General features: G+C 45.1%; 1 protein-coding gene across 1 annotated transcript; it reads left to right on the top strand.

Annotated features, from left to right (window-relative positions):
- Positions 1–867: 867 nt before the first annotated feature.
- Positions 868–21,392, top strand: DRGX (dorsal root ganglia homeobox). The gene is made up of 7 exons (XM_085583634.1): positions 868–1,154; positions 1,791–1,987; positions 4,568–4,665; positions 4,908–5,009; positions 7,447–7,619; positions 7,929–8,041; positions 17,274–21,392. The coding sequence occupies exons 2-7, from the start codon at positions 1,954–1,956 to the stop codon at positions 17,537–17,539; spliced, it is 786 nt and encodes a 261-aa protein (XP_085439760.1). The 5' UTR covers positions 868–1,154; positions 1,791–1,953; the 3' UTR covers positions 17,540–21,392.
- Positions 21,393–21,645: the final 253 nt, after the last annotated feature.

Raw genomic sequence — 21,645 nt, 5'->3', positions numbered from 1 at the left:
CCTGCACAGAACATTATAATCTTTATAAAATATTAAATTTGTGTAGTCTGCCGGAGAAGCAATTGTTCCAAAATAAAATCAGCAGTCTAGACGAAACATAGACACCAGAACTTATCAACAGTTGTCTGACTTACATCTTCTGATGCATCTTGAGTGGGTCATAATACCAACTTTATTTTCAGTGGTGCATAAATTAATTACACGCATTTAATAACTAAAATATCATTATATTCCCCCTTTAATATCATAAAGGCTTTACGCCAGGGAAGCACTTAATGTGCAGGGGGCCATAACAGGCTATTATCCTTGTGTAATGCTATTACAGAACCAATTATGCGCCATTATACTTGCTTTTTTTGCAGTTTATGTGATTTGATCCAATCCCGCGTCCCTGACTTGAAAATTTCATCTGGGTACTTTAAAGTCTAATTTTCACCCGGGCTGAGGCAAGGGCCATCTCTCTCCGCTGAGCCTATGTCTCGGATGCATTTTAAAAGTAATTGCGAAGGGTCCCGCCGCATATCATTTGCAGACGGGAAGCGAGCATAAATCCAGAGACCCCTCGCTGCGAACAAAATCAAACTTTGCCGTGGTACGATCGCTTGGAAAGGCGAGGCGTGTGCAGAGCGGCCCCCCAAAACCCATCCGGCGGCAATTACCGGCGCTCCGGCGGCGGCGGGCGCGGGCGGCGGGGCCCCCCCGGCCCGCACCCCGGGGCACCCCGGGCGGGGGACACGCAGGGGGCTGCGAGCCCCGGAGCGCAGAGCTCGGAAAATAATGGGATTGTGCTGCTGCCGTTCACATTCCTGGCGTTTGCTGAGAAATTACGTTTTTTTCTTTTCATCCTCTCCACCCCCCCCCCCCCCCCCCCCTGCTCTGCACACCACGTGGGCCATTTGTAGGGCCCAATAGACCTATCCAAGTTACTCACTGTAGACAGCGCTGGAAATAATCAGATTAAGGCCAATTATGCGTGAGATTATAAAGGCAAGTGCTGAGAGGCAGAGCATGCTGTAGACAGATATAAAGACATCTGGCCACTTCCAGAACTCCACAGAGCCCTTCTGTCTCTGCAGCCAACAACTCACAGCGCCTTATTCTAAAGCAAAACACCCCCAAACCTTACCGGTGATTTTTACTTCTGTTCGGTTTAGGTATGGATTACTATATTAATACACCTTCTGGATTTTTTGTTAGTTTGCTTGTTTGTTTTTAGTATGACTTAATATAAATTTGAATAGTTGTTTGATTTTTTTTTTTTTTTTTGCTTGCCGAGGACATTGGCTCCCAGTGTGTTGGATGCTTTAAAAAGAAGGCGGCTTTTAGGCTTTATTGCTGTTTCATTTAGGCAGAATAATTTAGATTTTCTTTTAAGCAGTTCAGTCTTACCTACAAGCATTTTGTTCCCTTATGTAACTATTTATTCCATAAGGAAATATTTTAGATAGATAGATAGATAGATGATAGATAGATAGATAGATAAACAGATCGAGAGAGAGGGAGAGAGAGAGAGAGAGGGAGAGAGAGAGATGGATGGATGGATAGAAGAACAAGAGAGGCACAATCTGCTATTCCAGACAGAAAAAAAACCCAACAAAGTTTTTTGCTGATTCTGATTACTGTACGCCAACCACGGAGTTTTCTGCCTTTGGCTTTTTAAATTCGTTGCACAGGGTCAGACGCTACTTTCTCTTCTGCCTCTGGGATGGGCTTCAGGGTTTTCAGTGGGTTTCTTCAGGTGTTTTGTTCTGGCTCTTCACCTGTTCTGTTCTTTCCCTCTGTGTGTTCAGATCTGCAGGAGGCACCTCGGCGGCGCGGTGCCGATTCGGGAGCTGGTGCCGGTCCGTCGGTGCGGGGCGTGCGCGGAGCCCCGCGCCCCGCGGGCTGGCCCCGGTCCCGGCCGCCGTCGGGCTCGCAGCTGCGAGCAGCGGGCGCCCACCCAGCCGCAGGGCCATGTTCTACTTCCACTGCCCCCCGCAGCTAGAGGGTGAGTGTTGTCGCACAGAGATGTCTAAATACAAGAGCTGAACTTCGAGGTGTCTGTGGGCGGGGGGTGCGCTGGGGACGGATGGAGAAACTGTGACCGAACTTGCGCCACGATTGTCGCGTACAAATGCGTGCTGGGATAAGATGCAAATTTATAGAGACAACTAAATAGCATCATTTTCCTTAAGAAAATACAACCCTATCCCCCTCCCCCCTCCTAGCTTTCCCCTCTTGTCACAGGAAGGGAAGGAAAGAAGGATTGCATGACTTTTTTTTTTTTTTTTTTAATTTGATTCCTGCTGGAAAGGGCTCAGTTTTACACCCCCACCCCCGTCATTTTGCCACCTGCCTCCCCTCTGTGGATAGCGATCCCGCAGTTGAGCCTCAGGCTAAGAGAGATGCTTTTCTCCCCTCCCAGCACAGATGTTGGTGTCATGGCTGTAATCGGGACACTTTCAGGACGTGGTCACGCCTCTTCCCTCCAGCCAAAGGGACCGCATAAATCTTTAATGCTATTTTGCAAACATTCTGTGGGAGGATGGGGAAAACTGAGGTACAACAGCAGAAAAAAAAATACGGGGGAAAATAAATATTTGGGAGCATGCTTTCCTTTGTGCTATTGGTTAGAGACTTAATTTTATTATTGTTGTTGTTGTTGTTGTTGTAGTTGATTTCCTTTCCAAAAATTGGCAGCCTTCAGGATTTCCCCGTGTCACGCCCGCAGATGCCCAGGCCCCTCTGCCCCGCTCCCTCCGGCCGCTGCTCGCAGTGCGCGGAGCATCCCCGGGGCCGCGGCCGCGCAGCACCGGCCCCCGGCGGGCTGTCCCGCCGCCCCGAGCACTGCCGGCCCGTAAAGTCCCCTGGCGAGGATGCTCCTTGCACGGGCATCACCCCGCGAGAAAGGGGCTTTCCCTGCGGCGGCGCTGGCAGGAGGAAGTGGTCCAGCGGTTTCATCCCCCTTCGGGGGAGGGTCAGCCCCTCTTGAAGCACGGCTTCCCAGGGGCAGCGGACCCAAGCCGGTCTGTGCATCCCGGCTGGAATATTCTCTCTCCGAAGTTTTCTCCGAGCGGGACAGGGGAGCCGGACTGGGCAGGACAGTGCGAGGGTCCCTCCCGCCGGTGCCACCGAGCTCTGAGGCGGCTTTGTTTGCTAGTTTTTGGCAGATAGCTTTGGAAACACGTTTTTGTTTTTGCTTGTTTGTTTGCATTTTGTTTGTTTCTCCGGTGGCAGCGTGGGGCCGGTGCCTGTGTTTGGCGGCCCGAGACCGGGAGCGGCCCCACAGGCTGCAGCCTCTGCCGGCGCTGTCCGGGGCCGGCCCCTCGCTCTCCCGGCTTGGGCAGCAGCGGGGCGGGGGAAGGGCCATCTGTACTGCCAAAGGACGAAAACAGCGTTGGGCATCACAAGTAAAAAAGTTAAAAAAAATAAATACAACTCCGTCCAAACCCCCCTACCCACCCACCACCAAATCAAAGCAGCGGAAACAGAAAAACTCTGTTAGGCCAGCCGGGGAGGCCCGGTGCCGCAGGGAAGAGACCGCTTTCTGGGGTCACCGGGGCAGTATTTTATTCTCTGATGAGCCTCTCCCAGGCCCACCGGAGTGAGGTCTGTGCGAGGAGAGGGCTCGGGGCCGTGTTTATCTTCCAAATGATGCTGGAAGATGAGCAGTGACCTCCAGCCCGCGTACCCCAGAGCACTCCCGGGACAGATCTGCAAGTAGGTTCACGGTGACACTCAGCAACGCTTCTGGGGGTTTGGGTAGATTTATGTTCTGTGAGGGTTTCTTTTGGTTTGGTTTTGTTTTTTGTTTGTGGGTTTTGGTTTGGGGTTCTTTTTGTTTTCTTTTTTTGGTTTGAGGTTGGCTCTTTTGGTTTTATTTTTTGCTTTGGTTTAAGTTCTGAGTGGTTTTTTTGGTCTGTTTTGTTTTGTTTGTGGCTTTTTTAGCCTGTTTTGTCAGAGAACAGGAAGGGAGTGACCCATTTCAACACGGGCACGCAGGGATGATGTGTGACTGGTGGGAGCACAAGGCCGAGCTCCGCTCCACGGGATCTGGTTCGCATCCCGGTGGTCCATGTGCTCTCTCCCGACCTCCGTCTGGGGAAAAGCCCCGGTGCCCCAGCCGGGCCCTCGAGCGCCGGTCGGGGAAGGGCAGGGCGGCCTCCCCCAGCCCCGCTACCGACTCCCGGCGGTTCAGCCGCGGCCGAGCCGCCGGTGCTGGGCTGCACCACGTTCACGTTCTCCTCCAGCAGCCGGGGCGAGCAGGCGGGGCCGGTCCGGCCTCTCCCGCGGGGTGCGTTCCTACCTGCGAGCGGCCCCGCTGCCGCCTCGCCCGGGCAGGGCTCCCTCGGCACACGGGCAGGGCCTTTGCCAGCTGCTCTCCACACGCCTATGTCAAAGCTTCGTCTCTTCGTCCTTCTAAAACACAAACGGCCCGAAAAATGCTCTTTGCCGGGCGCAGAATCCCCCAGTGCCCGCAGCAGCCCCGGCGGCGCGGAGCTGGGGCAGCGCCGCCCGCCCGAGCGCTCCGTGCCCCGGCCCGGTGCCCCGGGGCGCGGCGGCCCCTGACGCGCCTCTCGGCCCGCAGGCGCTGCCCCCTTCGGAGGTCACTCCGCCGGCGACTTCGACGACGGCTTCCTGCGAAGGAAGCAGCGCCGCAACCGCACCACCTTCACCTTGCAGCAGGTAGGAGCCCGCTTCTCTGCGCCCCTGGCCCCTGCAGCCGCTGCCCCCCGCTTGCCGCCCCGCACTTGCTCCCGGCCAGCCCCCAGCCTCCTCCCGCACGCCCCGTGCCATGCCAGCCCGTCCCGCCTGCCCCTCTGCCTCGCTGGCCCCGCTTTCCTCATCCATGCCTGGCAGACACCCCCGTGGGGCAGCTGGATCCCTCAGGGTCCCTCACAGATCTCTGCTCTCCTTCCCTCCATCAGCTCGAGGCCCTGGAAGCCGTTTTTGCTCAAACCCACTACCCCGATGTGTTCACTAGGGAAGAGCTGGCTCTGAAAATCAACCTCACGGAGGCCAGGGTGCAGGTAAACATCCTGGGGAATTACTTAACTCGGATGTTCAAACTGGCAAACTTTTTAAAATTTTTTTTTTTTTAAATTTGACATCATGACTGCAGAGTGCACATTTGGCCAAAGAACGCAAATGAAGACGATCTGTCATTTTCATGATGCACTTTAATAACATCAACATAATGTGGAATATTAGATTAGGTTGATTAATCGGTCATTCATAATTAACTAGTGATAATGTTCTACACTAATTTGTCCGCGTCTCCAAGGTACTAAATTACATCAATGCACATCCATTTCCTTGCTTTTGGAGGGGGGGCGTGGTGCAGAGAAAAGAGCTGAGACGTGATTCTCCAAAGCAACTATGACCACTGTCGAGCAGCGGGGTTAGTCAACTGCAGGGAGCCCAGCTGCCAGGAAGAAAGCTTCTGCACCTCTTCAACTTTTCTCCCTTTTGCCTTCTTTCTAAACACTTAATTTAGGCAGATAAATAGCCTGCAAAGCAATTCCCACACCTTTAATATGATCCAATAAATACCATTGGCCATGATTATTCTTTCCACAGCCACACTTTTTCAGCCCTTCCTTTCTGCCTTCTCCTTACCTTTTCCTTGTTTTTTTTCTTTTTTTTTTTCTTTTCCATATGTTTGTTTTCCATATCCAGTCCATAAGTAGGTGTACATGCTTTGCTAAGAGAAGCAGTCCTGCAGTCATCAGGGATGGATCCCTGTAACTCTTCAGGCATCCACAACAAAGTTGCAATTTTTGAACATGATTATGCATTCATTTTTATTTATGGGGCTTTTCTGCACAGTGTTCTTCTATTTTTTTTTTTTTAATTTAGGTGCTTGGGGTTAAGACTATGCAAAGATCTAATTGTAGGAAATATAATAGCTTGCCTTTTGTTCCCTAGGGTCATGTTAGTATCTCTTAAAACCCAATGGCTGAAGAGAGATAATGGAATTCACCACAGTAAATTGGGGATTGTAAACAAATTATTTCTCCTATAATCAGATTATGTGATCCTGATTATTAAATCTGAACATGAATCATTGGTCATATGCGGGCAAATTAAACTGATTATTATTTGGAAATGAAAATCTCCTTTTACCACTGCATTGTAGGTATTGGCTTAAAAAAAATAATAAAAAATGCCATTTTGGCTATTGGTGCCTAAAGACTGAACTGCAAATTGAGATAAATGGGACAATTATTGAGCATTCAGAAGTGGAAGATCATAACTTCTTCCTGAAAGGTGCAAGGGTGAGATAGGGGTGGTGACAATTAGATTGCTGAGGACTGGTGTTTAGCCTTGTTGTTGGCTATTATGCAAACAGACAATAGATGCAAGCATTTGTTTAGCCTGCTTTCATGCAGGGACATGGGGAAACACAGAGGATGGGAGATATGTTTACATTATACCCCTTGCTCATTCAAATATGATTAATGTGCTATAAAGCAGAGTCTTAATCGAAGATGATGTTGTCAAACAATAACTAAATAGGGAAATAAACGACTTCATCATGCTCTTTCCTCAGAAGCAGGCGAACTGTCAGTGCAAAGTCATTAAAATATGATAATGAAAAATAGCTCAATTAAATATTGTTATAGCTGTGACCTTCATTCAATTAAGACACAAGAAAGTGTCTGCATTTTGCTTTGCATTTAACTGCTCTAAATTTAGAATATAGATAAAATCATTATTCAATGTTTGCTGATACATGCAATTAAAAGGCAGCTAACTAAAATGGAATTGGAGAAGGAGAAGAATAATAATAACAACAATCTCTCCTATACTTGAATTCATGTATTAAAATGTGGATTTCCTGACCTCTAAAGAGACTTGGCATTTGCCACCTCAAACATAGTTCTTTCAGCATATCAGCTCCAAGGTTAATAAAAAAAAAAGGTTTTAGAGTAATAGTCAGGTGAAAAAAATCAAGAATATGAATATTTGTTTTGCATATGGGAAAAAAAAAAGGTTTGGAAACTGGTGTTCTATTCTGAGGTCATACTGTGGCCTGAGGTGGGGACAGTTGCACAAAAATATTATTAAACTGCAGAATGATGTTCCAAAATTAGTACCTATCTGCTTCTGAGTCCTCTGGAAGCAGACTGGACATGAGAGGAAGAACAGCCAGAAAATGGGCTGGATAAGATGGCCAGATACACACCTTTTCACTTCTAACCTCTCTGATTCTAGCAACAACTGATTTAAAGAGTTATATATGTTTTCATCATAGTGCTTAGGTATGTATTTAACCCTAAATTTTTGTTGTGGCATGCCTTTTGAATGTCTTTAGACATTTCTGGCTTGTTTTCCAGATGCAGAAATATTATTCAATGATACAAGTGTCATCCTAAGACTCAACTAGAATAGCAATGGGCATACAAAAAAAGAGGAATATTTAGCTAAACATGGTTTTCACCTAGGATTGCTCTCCCACTCCAGGTCTGGTTCCAAAATCGAAGGGCTAAATGGAGAAAAACAGAGAGGGGTGCTTCTGACCAAGAGGGCTCTAAGGAAACCATGGCTGAGGTGGCACCTCCTGCCAGGAATTTAAATTCCCCTTCTCCAACAGATCAAACCAGGAATAAAAAAGAGGGTCTGGAGATCCAGCAGAGGTAAGAGTAATACCTGATATCAGCTGCCTACCTGTCTGTGGGGCAAGAATGCCTCATATGTGTATATGTGCATACAGATTTGCTGCTATGCCTTGACCTAGGGGTATCATCTTTAGAGAATGAGGTGCTTCTTGTGCAATCCACTGTTCCCTGTGGAGATGCTGAGGAGCTGGTGGCTGTGGGAGACTGCTGTTGTCCAGCCTGGGTCACATCTAGTTGTGTGCTGAGGCACCAATGTGTTTGAGTGCATGAACAAATGGAATCAGCTGGTTCTGGTTTTGTAAGGAATTTGTCTCTTTTCTCCATCAGCCTGAGCCGAGCCGTGGGTCCTACAGGACCTTTCTTCCCTTCCTGCCTGCCGGGGACTCTTCTCAACACAGCCACCTATGCACAAGCCTTATCCCACGTCGCCTCTCTAAAAGGTAAATTACTTTACTTAACTTGGGAGTAAGCTCAAAGAGCATCCCTTTCAAGCCAAGTGGCATGGTCCCACTGCCCTCTGTGAGGAAACCTCTGGGAAATGGCAGACCCCTCTTTCTCTTTAGATTGGCAGTATTTGCACTGATCAGTGCTGCACATACCAAAGTGAGTCTCCTGTCGTATCTAGTAGCATAATTTGTGGCAAAACTTCAATTTACTCTCACAGCTACTTTTTGTGAGGTCAGGTTTTCTCTGAAGGAGTAAGATAGGTAGGGTTTTCTCCTTTAGAGTTTTTGTTGCATATGCTTTTTTTTTAAGAGTTAAATTTATTCTAATAAATTAGTTATACACATCCTTTTGCATTATGTAGTACCTGGCACCATTACTGATGCCTTATCTGCTCTTTGCATGTGGTTTCCTTTGCAGTGCATCTCTGCACAATCCAGACCTTTCTCTTCTTGGACAGTAGGTCCCTTTTGAGAACTTGAATAAAGCATGTTCCCGGGGACAGGGGAGGATACAAAGTAATTCCTCATTACCTGGGACCCCGGCTTCAGGAAGGGTACATCCCGCATCTGTATACTTTTGGTTTCCAGCAGTGGTATGCAACTTTTAAAAATAAATCACCTACTCATCCATTAGCTGTTCTTAGTCTAACAATTTATAAGACTAAGAGTGTAAGCAGGATGAATTCAATTTATAGATTTATAGGATGCAAAGTCTCATAGCAGTGCCAAGCACAAAGAGGCAAATACATTTACTCTGTGTCCCAACGTGCTGCAAGAACTTGTGAGGAAAGTTTCTCAGATAAAGACCTCCCACTATAAAGACAAATGTCCTCCAATACATCTCATTGTATTTTGTGGCATACCTCATGCTCCTTGTATTTCCAGTTAAATCAGCACTGCCAAGGTATATTCCTGGAGCAAAAATATTTGGAGCTCCTGATTTGTGTGTTAAGTCCAGTGTCCTGCCCCCTGCACCCCCTTCCCTCCTGTCTTTCACAAAAAGCTGAAGCCAGACACATCACACAGTTACTGCTCTTTTGGTAGGTGTGGGACCTGGAATTTTGAATCAAGAAAGGACACACATGTGTGACCTGAACCCTCAAAGGCTAATTGTCACCTCTAAGTGGGCAGCAGCTGTTTAGGGTACCTGAGTCCTCTTGATCTCTGCCCTGTGAAGTCTTGGGGTTGCAAATTTTGACTTTTTCCATTGGGAAGGAACAGCCTCTCTGGAGTAGATAAGCTGAAATTTTTCAGGAAAAAAAAAAATTGCTTATTGATAACTGTAGTCCCAGACAAGTTGAAAAGTGTGGAAATAAGGTTCAGTGAATAATTTTGATGACAGTAAAGGGGGCTTTTTCTTTAAAGTTTACATTCAAACATTTTCAAAATAAAATGCATCAATATGTGTTCTCACTTGTTTCATGTTAAAATGTAGTTCAATTTTATGAAAAAATTACCCAAATAAACAAAACCAAGCAAAATGAAAGAAAAAAGATTAAAAAATGTTGTGAGTGGCTGGTATTTTTAGCTAGTTGGTTTTTTTGTTTGTTTGTTTGTTTGTTTGTTTGTGATTGGATTTTGGTTGTTGTTATTTTTGTTTGTTTATTTGGAAAACTTCCTGATACTCTTTTCTTTGATTTTACAGCTTAGATAATAAATTGAGAAACTAATAATTTGCTCTTTCTTGCTTGATTGAAGTTTTACAGCCTAGGGGCAGAAAAAGTTCTATTCCTGAATCTTTTGTAGATATTAAATAGTCAGTTGCCCAGACTAAGAGACAGTGTCCTGAAGAAACTGCCCCAAATGTAGATAGAGATTTTTTTATTTATACAATTTGTACAGGAATGGTCAGTATCAGATGCCTGCATATTGTCTTGGTGAATGTTATCAGTCATACATGCAGTTCATTCCTGAAATGTCTGGAACAGGACAGGGAGAGACACAGGGCTCACAAAACCTCAATGTGACTGTCTTTGTCATATGCTCGGTTCAGTGTGCTTGACTCTCCCTTTTCATTTTCATTTGAGACAGGAGCTGTGTGCATGTGGGCAATAGTAAATGTCCTTATACATCTTAATTAAGAGACCTAAGCCTCTCCCTTGAAAATCTAGTTGCATTTTGCTGCAGAAATGATGCCAGAACCCTGCCACACTTAGTCTGGAGGCATAGGACTTTATGTCACACAAGTCCCATAAAACTCAACACGGGGCATAAAGTTATAAGCTCCTTGTTTTTTGGATTGTTTGGATAAGGGAATATCCATCAAATAGAAAGGTTTTTCAAAATTTTGCAAGTTTTATTGAAGAGTGAAATAGTTGAGAGATCTTCCCAGTATTTGTCTTGTGCCAGCCATGCTTTGAAACTACGAGGAATTCTCTGTGCTTTTGAAAGCAAAATAGTTGCTCCAGAATCAAAGCATTATTTCACTAGGAAAGGATGCATGGCCCTGCTTTCTTCTATGCAAGTGTCAAACCAAATGCAGCTCCTCTATGTAGACCTTGTAAACAGATACATATTCCCACCACTGAGAGAATGATCTTGGCCAGTAAAGGGAATCACAGCCTTCAGTACAGCCATAAGAGCTGCCTACAAAAAAATCAGCATTCTCAGCACATCAGGGTTTACTAGGAAATGTAGGCTGTTTTCTTATTCTTTTGAGGAAACAAGATGTTTTTTGTTGGACTTTTGAGCCAACACTTTGCTGGTGTCAGTGAATAATATTTGACTGATTCTTTAGAAGGAAACAAAATCAATATAGTGAATAACAAGTGATGATGGTGATGTAAGTAATTAATAATTATTTTATGCTCTCAGGGAACATTTTCATTCTGTCATCTGAGAGTTTTTCATCTTTAGTAAAACAACCCAATACCTCTCTTTCTCTGACTTTGCTTGGCTCCGGACCTAGCTTTCCAAAGCACATAAAGTGTTTAGGCCACAGGGTTCTGGGATTTTATTTGTAGTATAAGGATGTAATATTTGATGGTGAAGACTAATCTACAAGAGACAGGAAATCTTAAAACAGCCTAGTCTGGGGCAGGGACTAAGACTGCAACTTTGTTCTTGGAAAGACTGTGAAGTGCTTGTTAGGCTTGCCTCATGTTGCTTTGGATCCCCCATGTGCCATTTCTAGGATATGGGGATATTGTTGGAACATGAGACCAGGTCTGCTCTGATGAATGAGAAGAGAGCTAGAGCTATTTTCCCTGAGCACTATGCCCCATGAACTCCGCTGTCTCTGAAATCGAGATTTTTTTTCTCCATCAAAGTGAGGCTATTGGCACCACAGGATGTTCTGCTAAAAAAATGGGATGGCTATACTATGCAAAGAAAACTGTTCTTCAGAATATAGACTTTTCCAGAGAAGAGTATATTATCACTGGACAGTTTTTCTTTATAAAATATTCACTGCTCAATAATACAACTGACCTTTTCCTGTCTTCTGTCTCTGTGAAGTTTAGCACGCTGGAGGCTGTACTAAATAGCAAACATCTGTTAACTACTGTATCATCTCCCTGTGTACTATTCTGTCAGGAAATATAATTCCTCATTTGAAAAATTAGCATAAGGTCATAATTTCTGGAGTATACAGTGTTTCCTGCTTCAGAGGTTTAGTACTTCACCACTGGCCATAATGAGGAAAAAGGTTGACTCACAGAGATGAAATTCTGATGTTCATTACTCTCTGAAATTGCCCTGATTTGACAACTTTGCTACTTCATTGTGGTAACTTCGACAGTTCCATGATCTTCTAAGATGAAACACTTACTGTAAGCCAGGCATCTGCAGTCCATTTAGTAGATTTAATTGCAGACCTCAAAGATGAAGGGAAAATACTTGTTTTATTTATGGGCTGTATAACTATAGAGTCATCTGAAGAAGCTAGTGTTCTGTGCAGAGAGAGACCTCAAAGTACCTTCTTAATGGATGACAGCATGAATGCAATTCATTAATGCAGAAGATGTTATTAATGGGTGTAAACAAGAATCTCCGCTTTTCAGCGGATGTGTTCTACCATCCTGGTGGCTGAGGCCAAGAGAGTGTCTGTTACATTCCGCTGAAATTTCCCCAGACTCATGATGAGTGAAGTGTATGAGGAGAGAAATAATTACACTTGCCAGGGAATTACTTTCATAATTCACCCACAGCTCTTCTCTGTGCAGGTTATAGCTCAGTTGGTTTTCATGGCACCCCCACACCACTGATGGAGAAGCACGATTGTATCACGCACACCCAAATGGTATTGCAGGCCTCTGTTGATTAGGCTCTTTTATGGTTTGCTGCTACTATGGTTGCTGTTCATATTAGGGAGGCTTAATTGCAATATCCAGGAAAAATACCTAAAACATAACTACAACTGCCCATCCATTACATTTCAATTTCTGTTATGGAAAGATGAAGGGAATTTGCTCAGTTCCATTGTACAATTCCCATTGCCAAGGCTATGAAAGAAGTGTTCAAGGGCCTAACTCACCCTTGAACTGGTGTTTACTGAACTGAAGCTCTGCTGTTTACTCTAAGACTGGGGGATGGGAATAAAACTCTTGGGATCTTTTATTTTCAGTGCCATTCTTGATTATGGATTTACTGACTTTTCTGATGTAACATAGCCAATATATTAAGTGGGTCTGTTTAGCATTTTTCTTAGTTTATCTGCCACTCTGACTTCAGAGAATCTAAAACATTTCTTTAGTTTGTTGCAGATACACACACATTGAGAAAATTATTTTGTTTCCCACTTCACAGGTCTCCAGCTCTAGCTTTGCCCTACCTCACAGGTAGACATTTTTGGTCTTTTCACAAATACTAAGAAATACACAGGTACTTGGAGCCCTAAGAGCCATGGGTAGGAAATAGGTGCTGTCTTGTTCCTCCAGGACAAATCTTGATTAGGTTAGTGAGCCTCAGCTGGGCAGGGGGTCCTGTTGATGAGGTTGCCAAGAAGACACTATTCAAAGGACTGGTTCTGTTCTCCCAGATTTTTTGTGGGCTTTGCTGCCAGCCTTCCTGCCTTAACAGGCAAATCTTGGCTTCTGATTTTTTGTTTTGTTTTGTTTTGTTTTTGGAGAGTATTTTTGGCACATATAATGGAGGATGAAATCCTCCAGTTCCAGTGTTGAGTTATTTCAACAAAAAGGCTCCGGATGATAGAGCATCTGAGCTGGAACATCAGCTCTTTGTTGTTTCCACTGGGCATAGAGGGATCACAGCCAAGGAGATGTGAAATTGTGACATGTGGATTCTGCTCTCACCTCTGAAGTGCACTTCCAGCCTCTGGGCAGTGCAGGGTACCTTCCACATTTAACCAGCTTCTCAGTAGAAGGAGAAACCATCTAGTATATTTCCAGCTGCCTTGAGGCTGCCCCAAATTAAACTGGGACCATCTGATGCTTCTCCATTTTAGGGTTGAGTTAATGCCTTTCTTGTTCTGAACTTCCTGATTCAGAGCTCAAGAGGACTTGGATAAAGCCACTTTTATGTCTCCTACTTTAGAATTCGTCTTTAATTGACAGAATGTTGTTGTCATCCGTGACGTGTAAGAGGGAGCTCCCATTGAATCAGCTCCCACTGTGGTAATCAACACTATAAACTTGAGATTGTTGTTGACCTTCCAATCCTTATAAAAGGGATTTGAACTGAAGAAACCAATGTGACTACTAGGAGAAGATAACAATAATTAAATCAAACATAATCTTTTCTCTGAAAACTAAACATTATGCATTGGTATATGAGGGGTTTAAATGGGATTTTTTCTCTCTTTCCCTCCATGTCAGGTTGTCATTCATCTGTCCATATCAAATGCTGATATGTACAAATAATGAAAGAGGAAAGGAATGTGGAGTTTGCCTTTTGGAAAGACTACCTATTAAATTCTTTATGCCCTGGACTTGAAACATAAAATGCTATTCAAAAATTTATATTAATATTTATGTATCAGCATGTGCCCCACTCCCATCCCTCCCTTCCTACCTTAAACTGACCCATGGAACTGCACAAAAGAATCCACAACGAAAAGTGTAGATCTGATATTGTTACAATTTAAATGTGATGTTGGCAGAGACAAGACAAAACTAATTTAATTTTTCCTGTCAGTCTCTGTAGTAGATCAATTAAACTGCCAAGTGGATCAAATATTTCAGACTGTATTTATTACATTAAGTATTTATGTTCAGGCTGAGCATTTAAAGTATGATCTCATATAGGAATAGAAGGAGGTTCAGATCAATCCAGCAGAATTTGCTGTAAGTTAATGGAAATCTAATTGTGTATTTTAATTTTGTGTGCAGAAGGCAGTAAGTTCCTGAAAGAAAGCAAACAGTACCCTGTCCATGTTGCAGCAACTTGATAGAAATCCTGTTAAACTAATCTCAGATTGTCATAGATGTCGGTGGGGGCTGGACCAAGATCTAGGGCTAACAGCTGAACCCTCACTGATTTTGATGGATGCCTGAAGTCCTCTGAAGATTTGAAATAAGTAGGAACAATTCCTTCCTTTCCCACTGTGGGCTCAGGGCTACTGCAATAAGATGTTAAAAACCACTGCTGCCTGCTATATATGGATGCCTCTTTCTTGGTCATTGTCACTTTCCTGGAGATTGTGGGCTGACTGATGGGAAGGTGGAGACCTTGGACTCCTGAATGTCCCATTGTTGGCCTTGGCTTTGTGCTGACAAATCCAGTACATTTCACTGGACTTATTATATTCAGATTCAGATTATTGTAAGGTAGACTCAACCTTCTTTACAACATAGGAATAAACAGGGCTAAATCCTTTTCTCCTCTATTCTATCTGGACCCTGGACAAATGATGCTTTTTACTTTCCTTTTTTTCATGTGTGAGCTGTTTGCAAGTATTTTAACCTCAGTGGAAATAAAAGGAATTGCTTATGGGTGAATTATTGCTAGAGATAGCTTTGTTTCCACCACAGGTAACTACACCCTCAGGTTGCAGAGCCACCAGGTAATATCAGGGAAAATTACTAAGCAAAGATCTTAGGCTGGTACTGAATACTGATAAATATTTTATTCCTCTAACAATGGAATGAAAATTATTCTTAGGGGATGGAGCTGATTCCTGCTTTTTTTTAAAAGGGGAAGGCTGCTTTCCATTTCTCCCCACCTCCCACTTAGCAATGTCTGTGCCCAGTCCTGCATTGGACACTGCAGGCCAGCCCTCCCCTCAGCCTGGGAGCTGAACAGCTGTGTTTGAAAGCCCCATTCAGTTTGTGTTAGAAAGCAGCAGTGAAAGGCAGTTGATGCTCCTGCAGGCCTCCTGGCTCCCCCATCTCTGAGCAGAACCTGAAGATAGGGGGACATGGTGCAAAAGACCTGCTGCAAACTGCAGGGACTCTGAAGGGCCTCTCCTCCCTCTTGTTAAAACAGTGGCTGTGATTCAACAGGGCAAAAAATTACTTCATGATCATGGCTAGTGGTGGCAAAAACTTTAAGTTGTGTTACTGAGTAGATTTTATTATAAACCCTCCTTCTGACCTGCTCAAAACATCCACAGAATTCAAGACTGAGCTTCCTAGAGCTAAAAGCAGAGGATTTTAGTAAAGTGCTGAAACTTGCTTGTGGTTAAATGCCTGGACCCATGGAATGTTGGTCTGCTGATCATATGCTTTATCAGAAAAGTATTACAAGAGAAAAAGGTTCTCTCCATTTATATTAATAAGCTGTCCTTTGTAGATGCCATTTTTTGAAATAAAAGGAATACTTTTTCCTGAATGTTACAGCAACAACAAATCTCTGACAGTTGCTGTGGAGAAGTCTTGCCAACATCTTAAAAACAAACAATTGTCTGCCTTCATTCCTAGCAGATGGGTGCTGACCCGTTGCTACCAAGAACAGAAGTGTAAAACTCTGTAGGTTATTAGTTCCATCACTTAGTCATGAGCCATTTAACTCAAATATTAACTGCAGAAATTAAAGCAAGTCCTTGGCTTGGAAAGATCAGGGGAAGATACTGCATTGTGCCGGGATGTGTGTGGCTGGGCTGTTTCTTGTTGAAAGGTAGCATATCAGCAAAGACAGGCTTTTGCCAGGGGTGTACATGAGGATGTGGAGTTGGTGTGGCCTCTAGGAGCCCTGGAGACATGGTGACTAGTGGTGTCTGTTTTTTTAACCAGAGAGTAAATTCAAGAAGTATCTCAGCCCTCCCACACTTCCTCCCCATCTTACTCCTCTGTCACATTCTCCATCATTCAATAGATGCCTCTAAGCTGGGTACCAGAGTGGCTTTTTGGATGGGCTGCATGTCCTGCCCAGTGATCAACCTACACTTCCAGGTGTGCTTGTTTGTGAACTGGCCCAAGCTCAGCATTATCAAAGAGAAACCAGAGGAAGAGCCCCAGGAAGGCAGCTGGTAGAGTGAGGATGTCTCTGTCAGTGGGTTGCAGGGAAGGTTTTGGCTTCAAGAAAGAGTAATCACTTCTTCTGTGCTGCAGTATTTTCTTGCCTCCTTGGAGCAGCCACGTGTCCCAAATGACAAGGTAGAGATGCTTTTTCCTGTTGGGACTCTAAAGCTGTATCACAGCAGCAACTTTAGGTAGCTTTGGCTCACTTCTGGAGGCTGTTCTCTTTGAGGCAGCACAGACACTGAATGGGTAAAGGTAGAACAGACTCTTGCAGGTAGACATCATGCCAGTAGTAGGCTGGGGCCTGGCCAAGGGAAAGTATCTCATTTTACAGTGAGATAGGAGAAGGTCATCATAACAAGCAGAATATTTTCACCTTTCTCTCAGTTGTAATCTTTCAGTCAAAGATAAGTGACAGAACCCCTACACTCACTCACCAAATGCTGCTGCCTGCATTGATCAGGCTCAGTGTGCAGGTGGAGGGCAGGGGACATCTCCAGCATGGGGCTGATAGCAGCCACAGAACCGTAGCTCAATGTGAGAGGAGGAAATGAGCTGAGCCTTGCTTATCAGGAAATCTCATGTGTGATCTGAACTTCACTGCTCACCTCTGTCTCTACTTCCCTCTTGCACTCTGTTTGTCACCCCGGGTGACTCAGAGCGTAAGACCCTTCTCACGGAAGGATCAGCAGAACAGGATAGTGGTTTTCTAGCCCTCGTGATCCAGAGGACATCTATGTACACACTAAAGGTCAATGTACCCACTGAAGGTCAACCCCATCTGTCCTCTTCAGACCGACCATGGAGGGAACAGGCCTTTTCCATGACCTTCCCCAGCAGTGACGGTGCCTTCTCTCCTTCCTCCCCAGGGAGCCCGCTGTGCTCGTGCTGCGTTCCAGACCCCATGGGCCTCTCCTTCCTGCCCACCTACGGCTGCCAAAGCAACCGCACGGCCAGCGTGGCCGCGCTGCGCATGAAGGCGCGCGAGCACTCGGAGGCCGTGCTGCAGTCTGCCAACCTCCTGCCCGCCGCCAGCAGCAGCCCCACGCCTCCTGCCGCAGCCGGCCCCGAGGGCAGCCAGGACAGGCAGCCCTCGCCAGCCAAGGAGCACGTGGAAGGCGAGAAGAGCGTATGAGGCCGGAGCGGCGCAGGGCAGGGAGGGCCGCCGCCCTGCCGTGGGCGAACCGCAGTGTGCCTGGGCCCAGTGGGACGTCCGGGCGCCACCAGGGACCCGCAGAGCTGAGCGGCCCCTTGGGCTGCCTTTCACGCACCCTCGCTTTTCTTGTGTCGCTGTAGGTTCATTTCCCTGATTTATCAGCACTATCTGTGTTTGGTGAAACTGTTTTTATTCCCCCCTTGCCCCATACATCCCAGGAATGCTGAAAGGTCCAGGATCCTGGCTTGCTCCTGCACATCTTGACTTCCCATCCTGTGTGAAATGGATGGTTGGAAGCAGCACGTCACTTCCAGATGAGAGTTCTGGGACAAGAGATGCAGCCAGGCACCAGTTACTCCACTGCTCACAACAGAGGGGAAGGAATATCCAGGTATATTCCAATTTGGCCTGCTGGCTTCTAAAGGTGCTTGACTTCAACCAAACCTATCCTGGGCAATCCAGGTGTAAGAGAAGAAGAAAATAGAACAAAAATCTTCTTTATTTTTTCTTTTTTTTTTTTTTCTTTTCTCTGAAAGTGAAACTTCTCATGCAGTAGATTACTGGGAAATTGCTGAGATCAGTTTACTTGTGACTAAAATCCTTGCACTAGCCTCTGTGTGAACATTAGTGTATTACTCTTGCCATTCTCTGCATTAGACATGAAAGACACATGACTTCAGAGTGGCATTCACAGCTTCAAACAGTAATGCTGGTATTTAATAGAGAGTCAGTTGTCTCTAGATCTGCACAAAGCCGGGGTATTTTGACATTACTGTCAAAGACTGTCAGAGACTGGAAGAGAAAAATAATCCTTTGTTGCAAGACTGAAAGCGTGTTTTTCCATGTTTTATGTTTAATAAAGAAGAAATAAAACTTGGAAGGATATTCTTTTATGCTATCCAAATGTATACTATTCCATTTACTGAAAGCTTGTTGTAATGAATCTAGATATGAAAAGATACTAATTATTATAAATTGGAAACAGTGCAAAGGAAATTGATGCCTTAGTAAATTTAGTCTCATCTCTCACTCAAACTTCCCCAAAGCAAAGTAGAATTAGATCTGAAGAGCAGTCATTTTAATCTGGGGTGCTTTACTTTTCTTTCCATGGGAACTGCATGAGGATTTAAACTTAGCAACATAGATTTGAATTTTCCAGGTGCCACTTACAGATTCCTTAGGTGTATCCACAGGTGTCCCTGGAGAACAGGCTGAAACCACTTTTCTGAGATTTTGGTTAAGTAACATGGAGGCTAGTGGAAGGATTCCTGTCACCTCTGATCCTGCACACTGTGCTGCAGACCTCCTGAAATGTGCTGAGCACATGCCTTTACACAGGGTTTGTTTGGCTGTTCACAGGATCCAGGTTTGGGGTTGTGCTTGGAAAGGCAGTCCTGAGTAAGGTTGGCAGCAGAATTTTGTCCCCTCCATGTAAGTGATTTCAGCCCATGAATTTCACAGAACCTGGGACTTCTCTGGGGCTCTTTCATACCGCCTGGTGCACACCTTCCTTTCCACGAGGCTTGGTTTGATGTCAGCCCCCATCAAAGGGTGGGAGCCCCGGTGTTCCTGGGGTGGCTTGGCAGCACCAAGCACCATCACTGTGGAGGAGCCAAGGCTACCAGGCACCCTCAGAGCAGAGTTTGTGTCTCCTGGGCACGAGCCAGCAGAGCGGGCATTGCTGGGTCTGTCCTTCGGTCAAAGAACAAACAAGTCAGGCAGGGCCCACATGCATCAAATGGAGCAATTTTATTTTACTTCTGCCACATAGTGTGTTTCTTTTGGGGATTCTTAAGTCCTTATGCAGGGAGAGGAACATACAGTGGTCTGCTGTGGTCTGCTTTTGTGCTTCAGCTTCAGGAGCTGCTCTGCTGAACTGTGGGTGGAGGTGGCTTCTCTGGCTGCAAGTTATGGCTTAGTTTAACAACAGCAACAACCCTCTTCTTCCACCAAAATAAAAGAGATCTCTGTGTGCATTGTTGTGGGGTGTGGTTGGAGGAGAGAGAATCACTGTTTTCTTAGTGATATTCCCAATCATAATTTTTTTTGTCCTTCCTAAAAAAAGGCTAAAAAAAAATATTCCAGTCCAAAGAGGCAGGCCCAACTTTGTTTCAACATAATTACCTTGCATTCAGTTGAACTTCAGCCCTTCTGTACACTAACACTTCAATCTAATTGTTTGATTAAACTCGTATTTCCTCCAGAAAGGTACATAAATAAGTGAATTGTTGAGCAAATTAAGAATACTTAACAGCATTGCATCTGAAAAGTAGTTACGCTGATTAAATTTTCTGTCCTTGAGGATTTTCAGGAAATTACTTTTGATCGTCAATAACACAATTAAGTAAACTACACGCACATTAGCATGAATAATTGATAAGAAATTATGTATTACCACGAAGCACTGATTTAATAATTCATGATGCGACACTCTAGTGACTGTGCAAAACTGGATAACATCTACAAGTCTGCCTGATGTTGCTGGAAATGCTGCAAATACAAACAAGTCCACAGTTTTGTTGTACAATAAAGGAAAGTATCTGATGCATGCTGTAGTTTCTGTTTGTTTAATACTTGAATAAATTTAGAAAGAAGACCCTGAAAAGCTCCTGTACTGTTTTCATTCAGATCAGTTTCTCTGTGCAAGCACCTTTCCCAGTGATGACTGCCCAGTTCTGCTCAGACCACAGTAATGTTGCAGAGTGAGGGAGGCTCTCCCATGCACAGCTGGAACTTGCTGGGTGCCTCAGAACTTGCAAAATTTGGAGTTTCAAAGCTTTACAAATCCTCCTGGTAAGGAGCAAAACAGCATTATACCCCCTTAGAGCCTGAGCTCTTCAGTGTCTGATGTGTCTGTGATTATAATTATTTAGTAAGATTTTGTGGGTGATTGCTCTAAGTCAGCCAAAAAGGAGGCTGATTTGTGTGTTTTGAGTGTACACAGTTACACTAGTTAAACCCTAGGCCAATTCTCTTACAATTCTCGCAGTCTGCCGAGGGGAGGCAGATGAATATTCATGTTCTTGTCAGCAATTGGAGAAGCCAAGGCGTGGTGAGCCACCTCTTCCTCTAAGCCTTCGATCTGAGACCTGGCTGCTCAGGGCAGTGCATCCCAAGAGAACCTGCTTGAAGTCACTCAGCAATAGCACAAGGGCAAGAGCAAAACTCCAGAGATCTGTGTCTCAGTCATGCTTGTTTCTAGCCACCAGACCCTGCTCCCTTCCAGATGGACTGCCCACTGCAGATGAGCCACCTGCCCACTTTCTGTGCTGTCATATATCAGGGCTATGCCACTTAAACCTTTCTAATGGCCATTTCAGTAGCTCTGATTAAGTCTGGCATTTAAAACTTTATAACTCAGCCATAAAAAGTCACTCAGGCTGAACCCCAGCTTGAGAGATCCAAGCCCAAGGGGATGATTTACATGAGAGCTATTCCAAAATTAGACTGCATGGTATTTTTTTGGTTATGTGAAGGAAAATTGGAAGCCCAAGGTTTAAGGGAAGGGTGTAAGATAAATATGTTTTGTTTGACAGTTCACTGCATTGTTACTAGATCCTATGAAATAATTTTCTCTGGATTTCTGTACTTGCATGAGCCATGCATAGCATGGACAGTTACTGTGACAACATTGCTTGCTTAGGTTTGGCAAAGTGTCTCCAGTCCTGGGCTCCTTTCTCAAGAAATCACAGATACTCACAATGCCCAGGCTCCTCCTCATCCCCTACCTTCCCTGCATCCTCATTCATGGCTCTGTGGAAAGCCCACAGCCCTGCCTCCAGCCCTGGTGCTGGCTCGCCACTTGTGCCACCACCATGTGCAGTTCCTGCTGCCCCAGGGCCGAGCCTGGCACTGGGGAGGCTTTGGCAGAGCCATCCAGGAGCCCGTGCTCCACAAGTTGGGCTGGGTTTTGTCACTGGGGGTTGCTGCAAAGTGCCACACTGTGGGGCTTCTTTATAAGGCTGCCTGCCATTCTCTCAGCTCTCCGTGCTTGTTACCCCTTACACATCTAATTAAGTCTCCTTATGCCTATGTACATTATAACAAGAAATGTGGAGCTGTGTTTTCACTTTTGCTCAGTTATG

Source organism: Lonchura striata, chromosome 6, assembly GCF_050655825.1.
Source record: "Lonchura striata isolate lonStrDom1 chromosome 6, ASM5065582v1, whole genome shotgun sequence".
Taxonomy (NCBI): domain Eukaryota; kingdom Metazoa; phylum Chordata; class Aves; order Passeriformes; family Estrildidae; genus Lonchura; species Lonchura striata.
The sequence above is the reverse complement of the archived record's forward strand: the minus strand, read 5'-3'. Positions and strand labels throughout refer to the sequence as shown.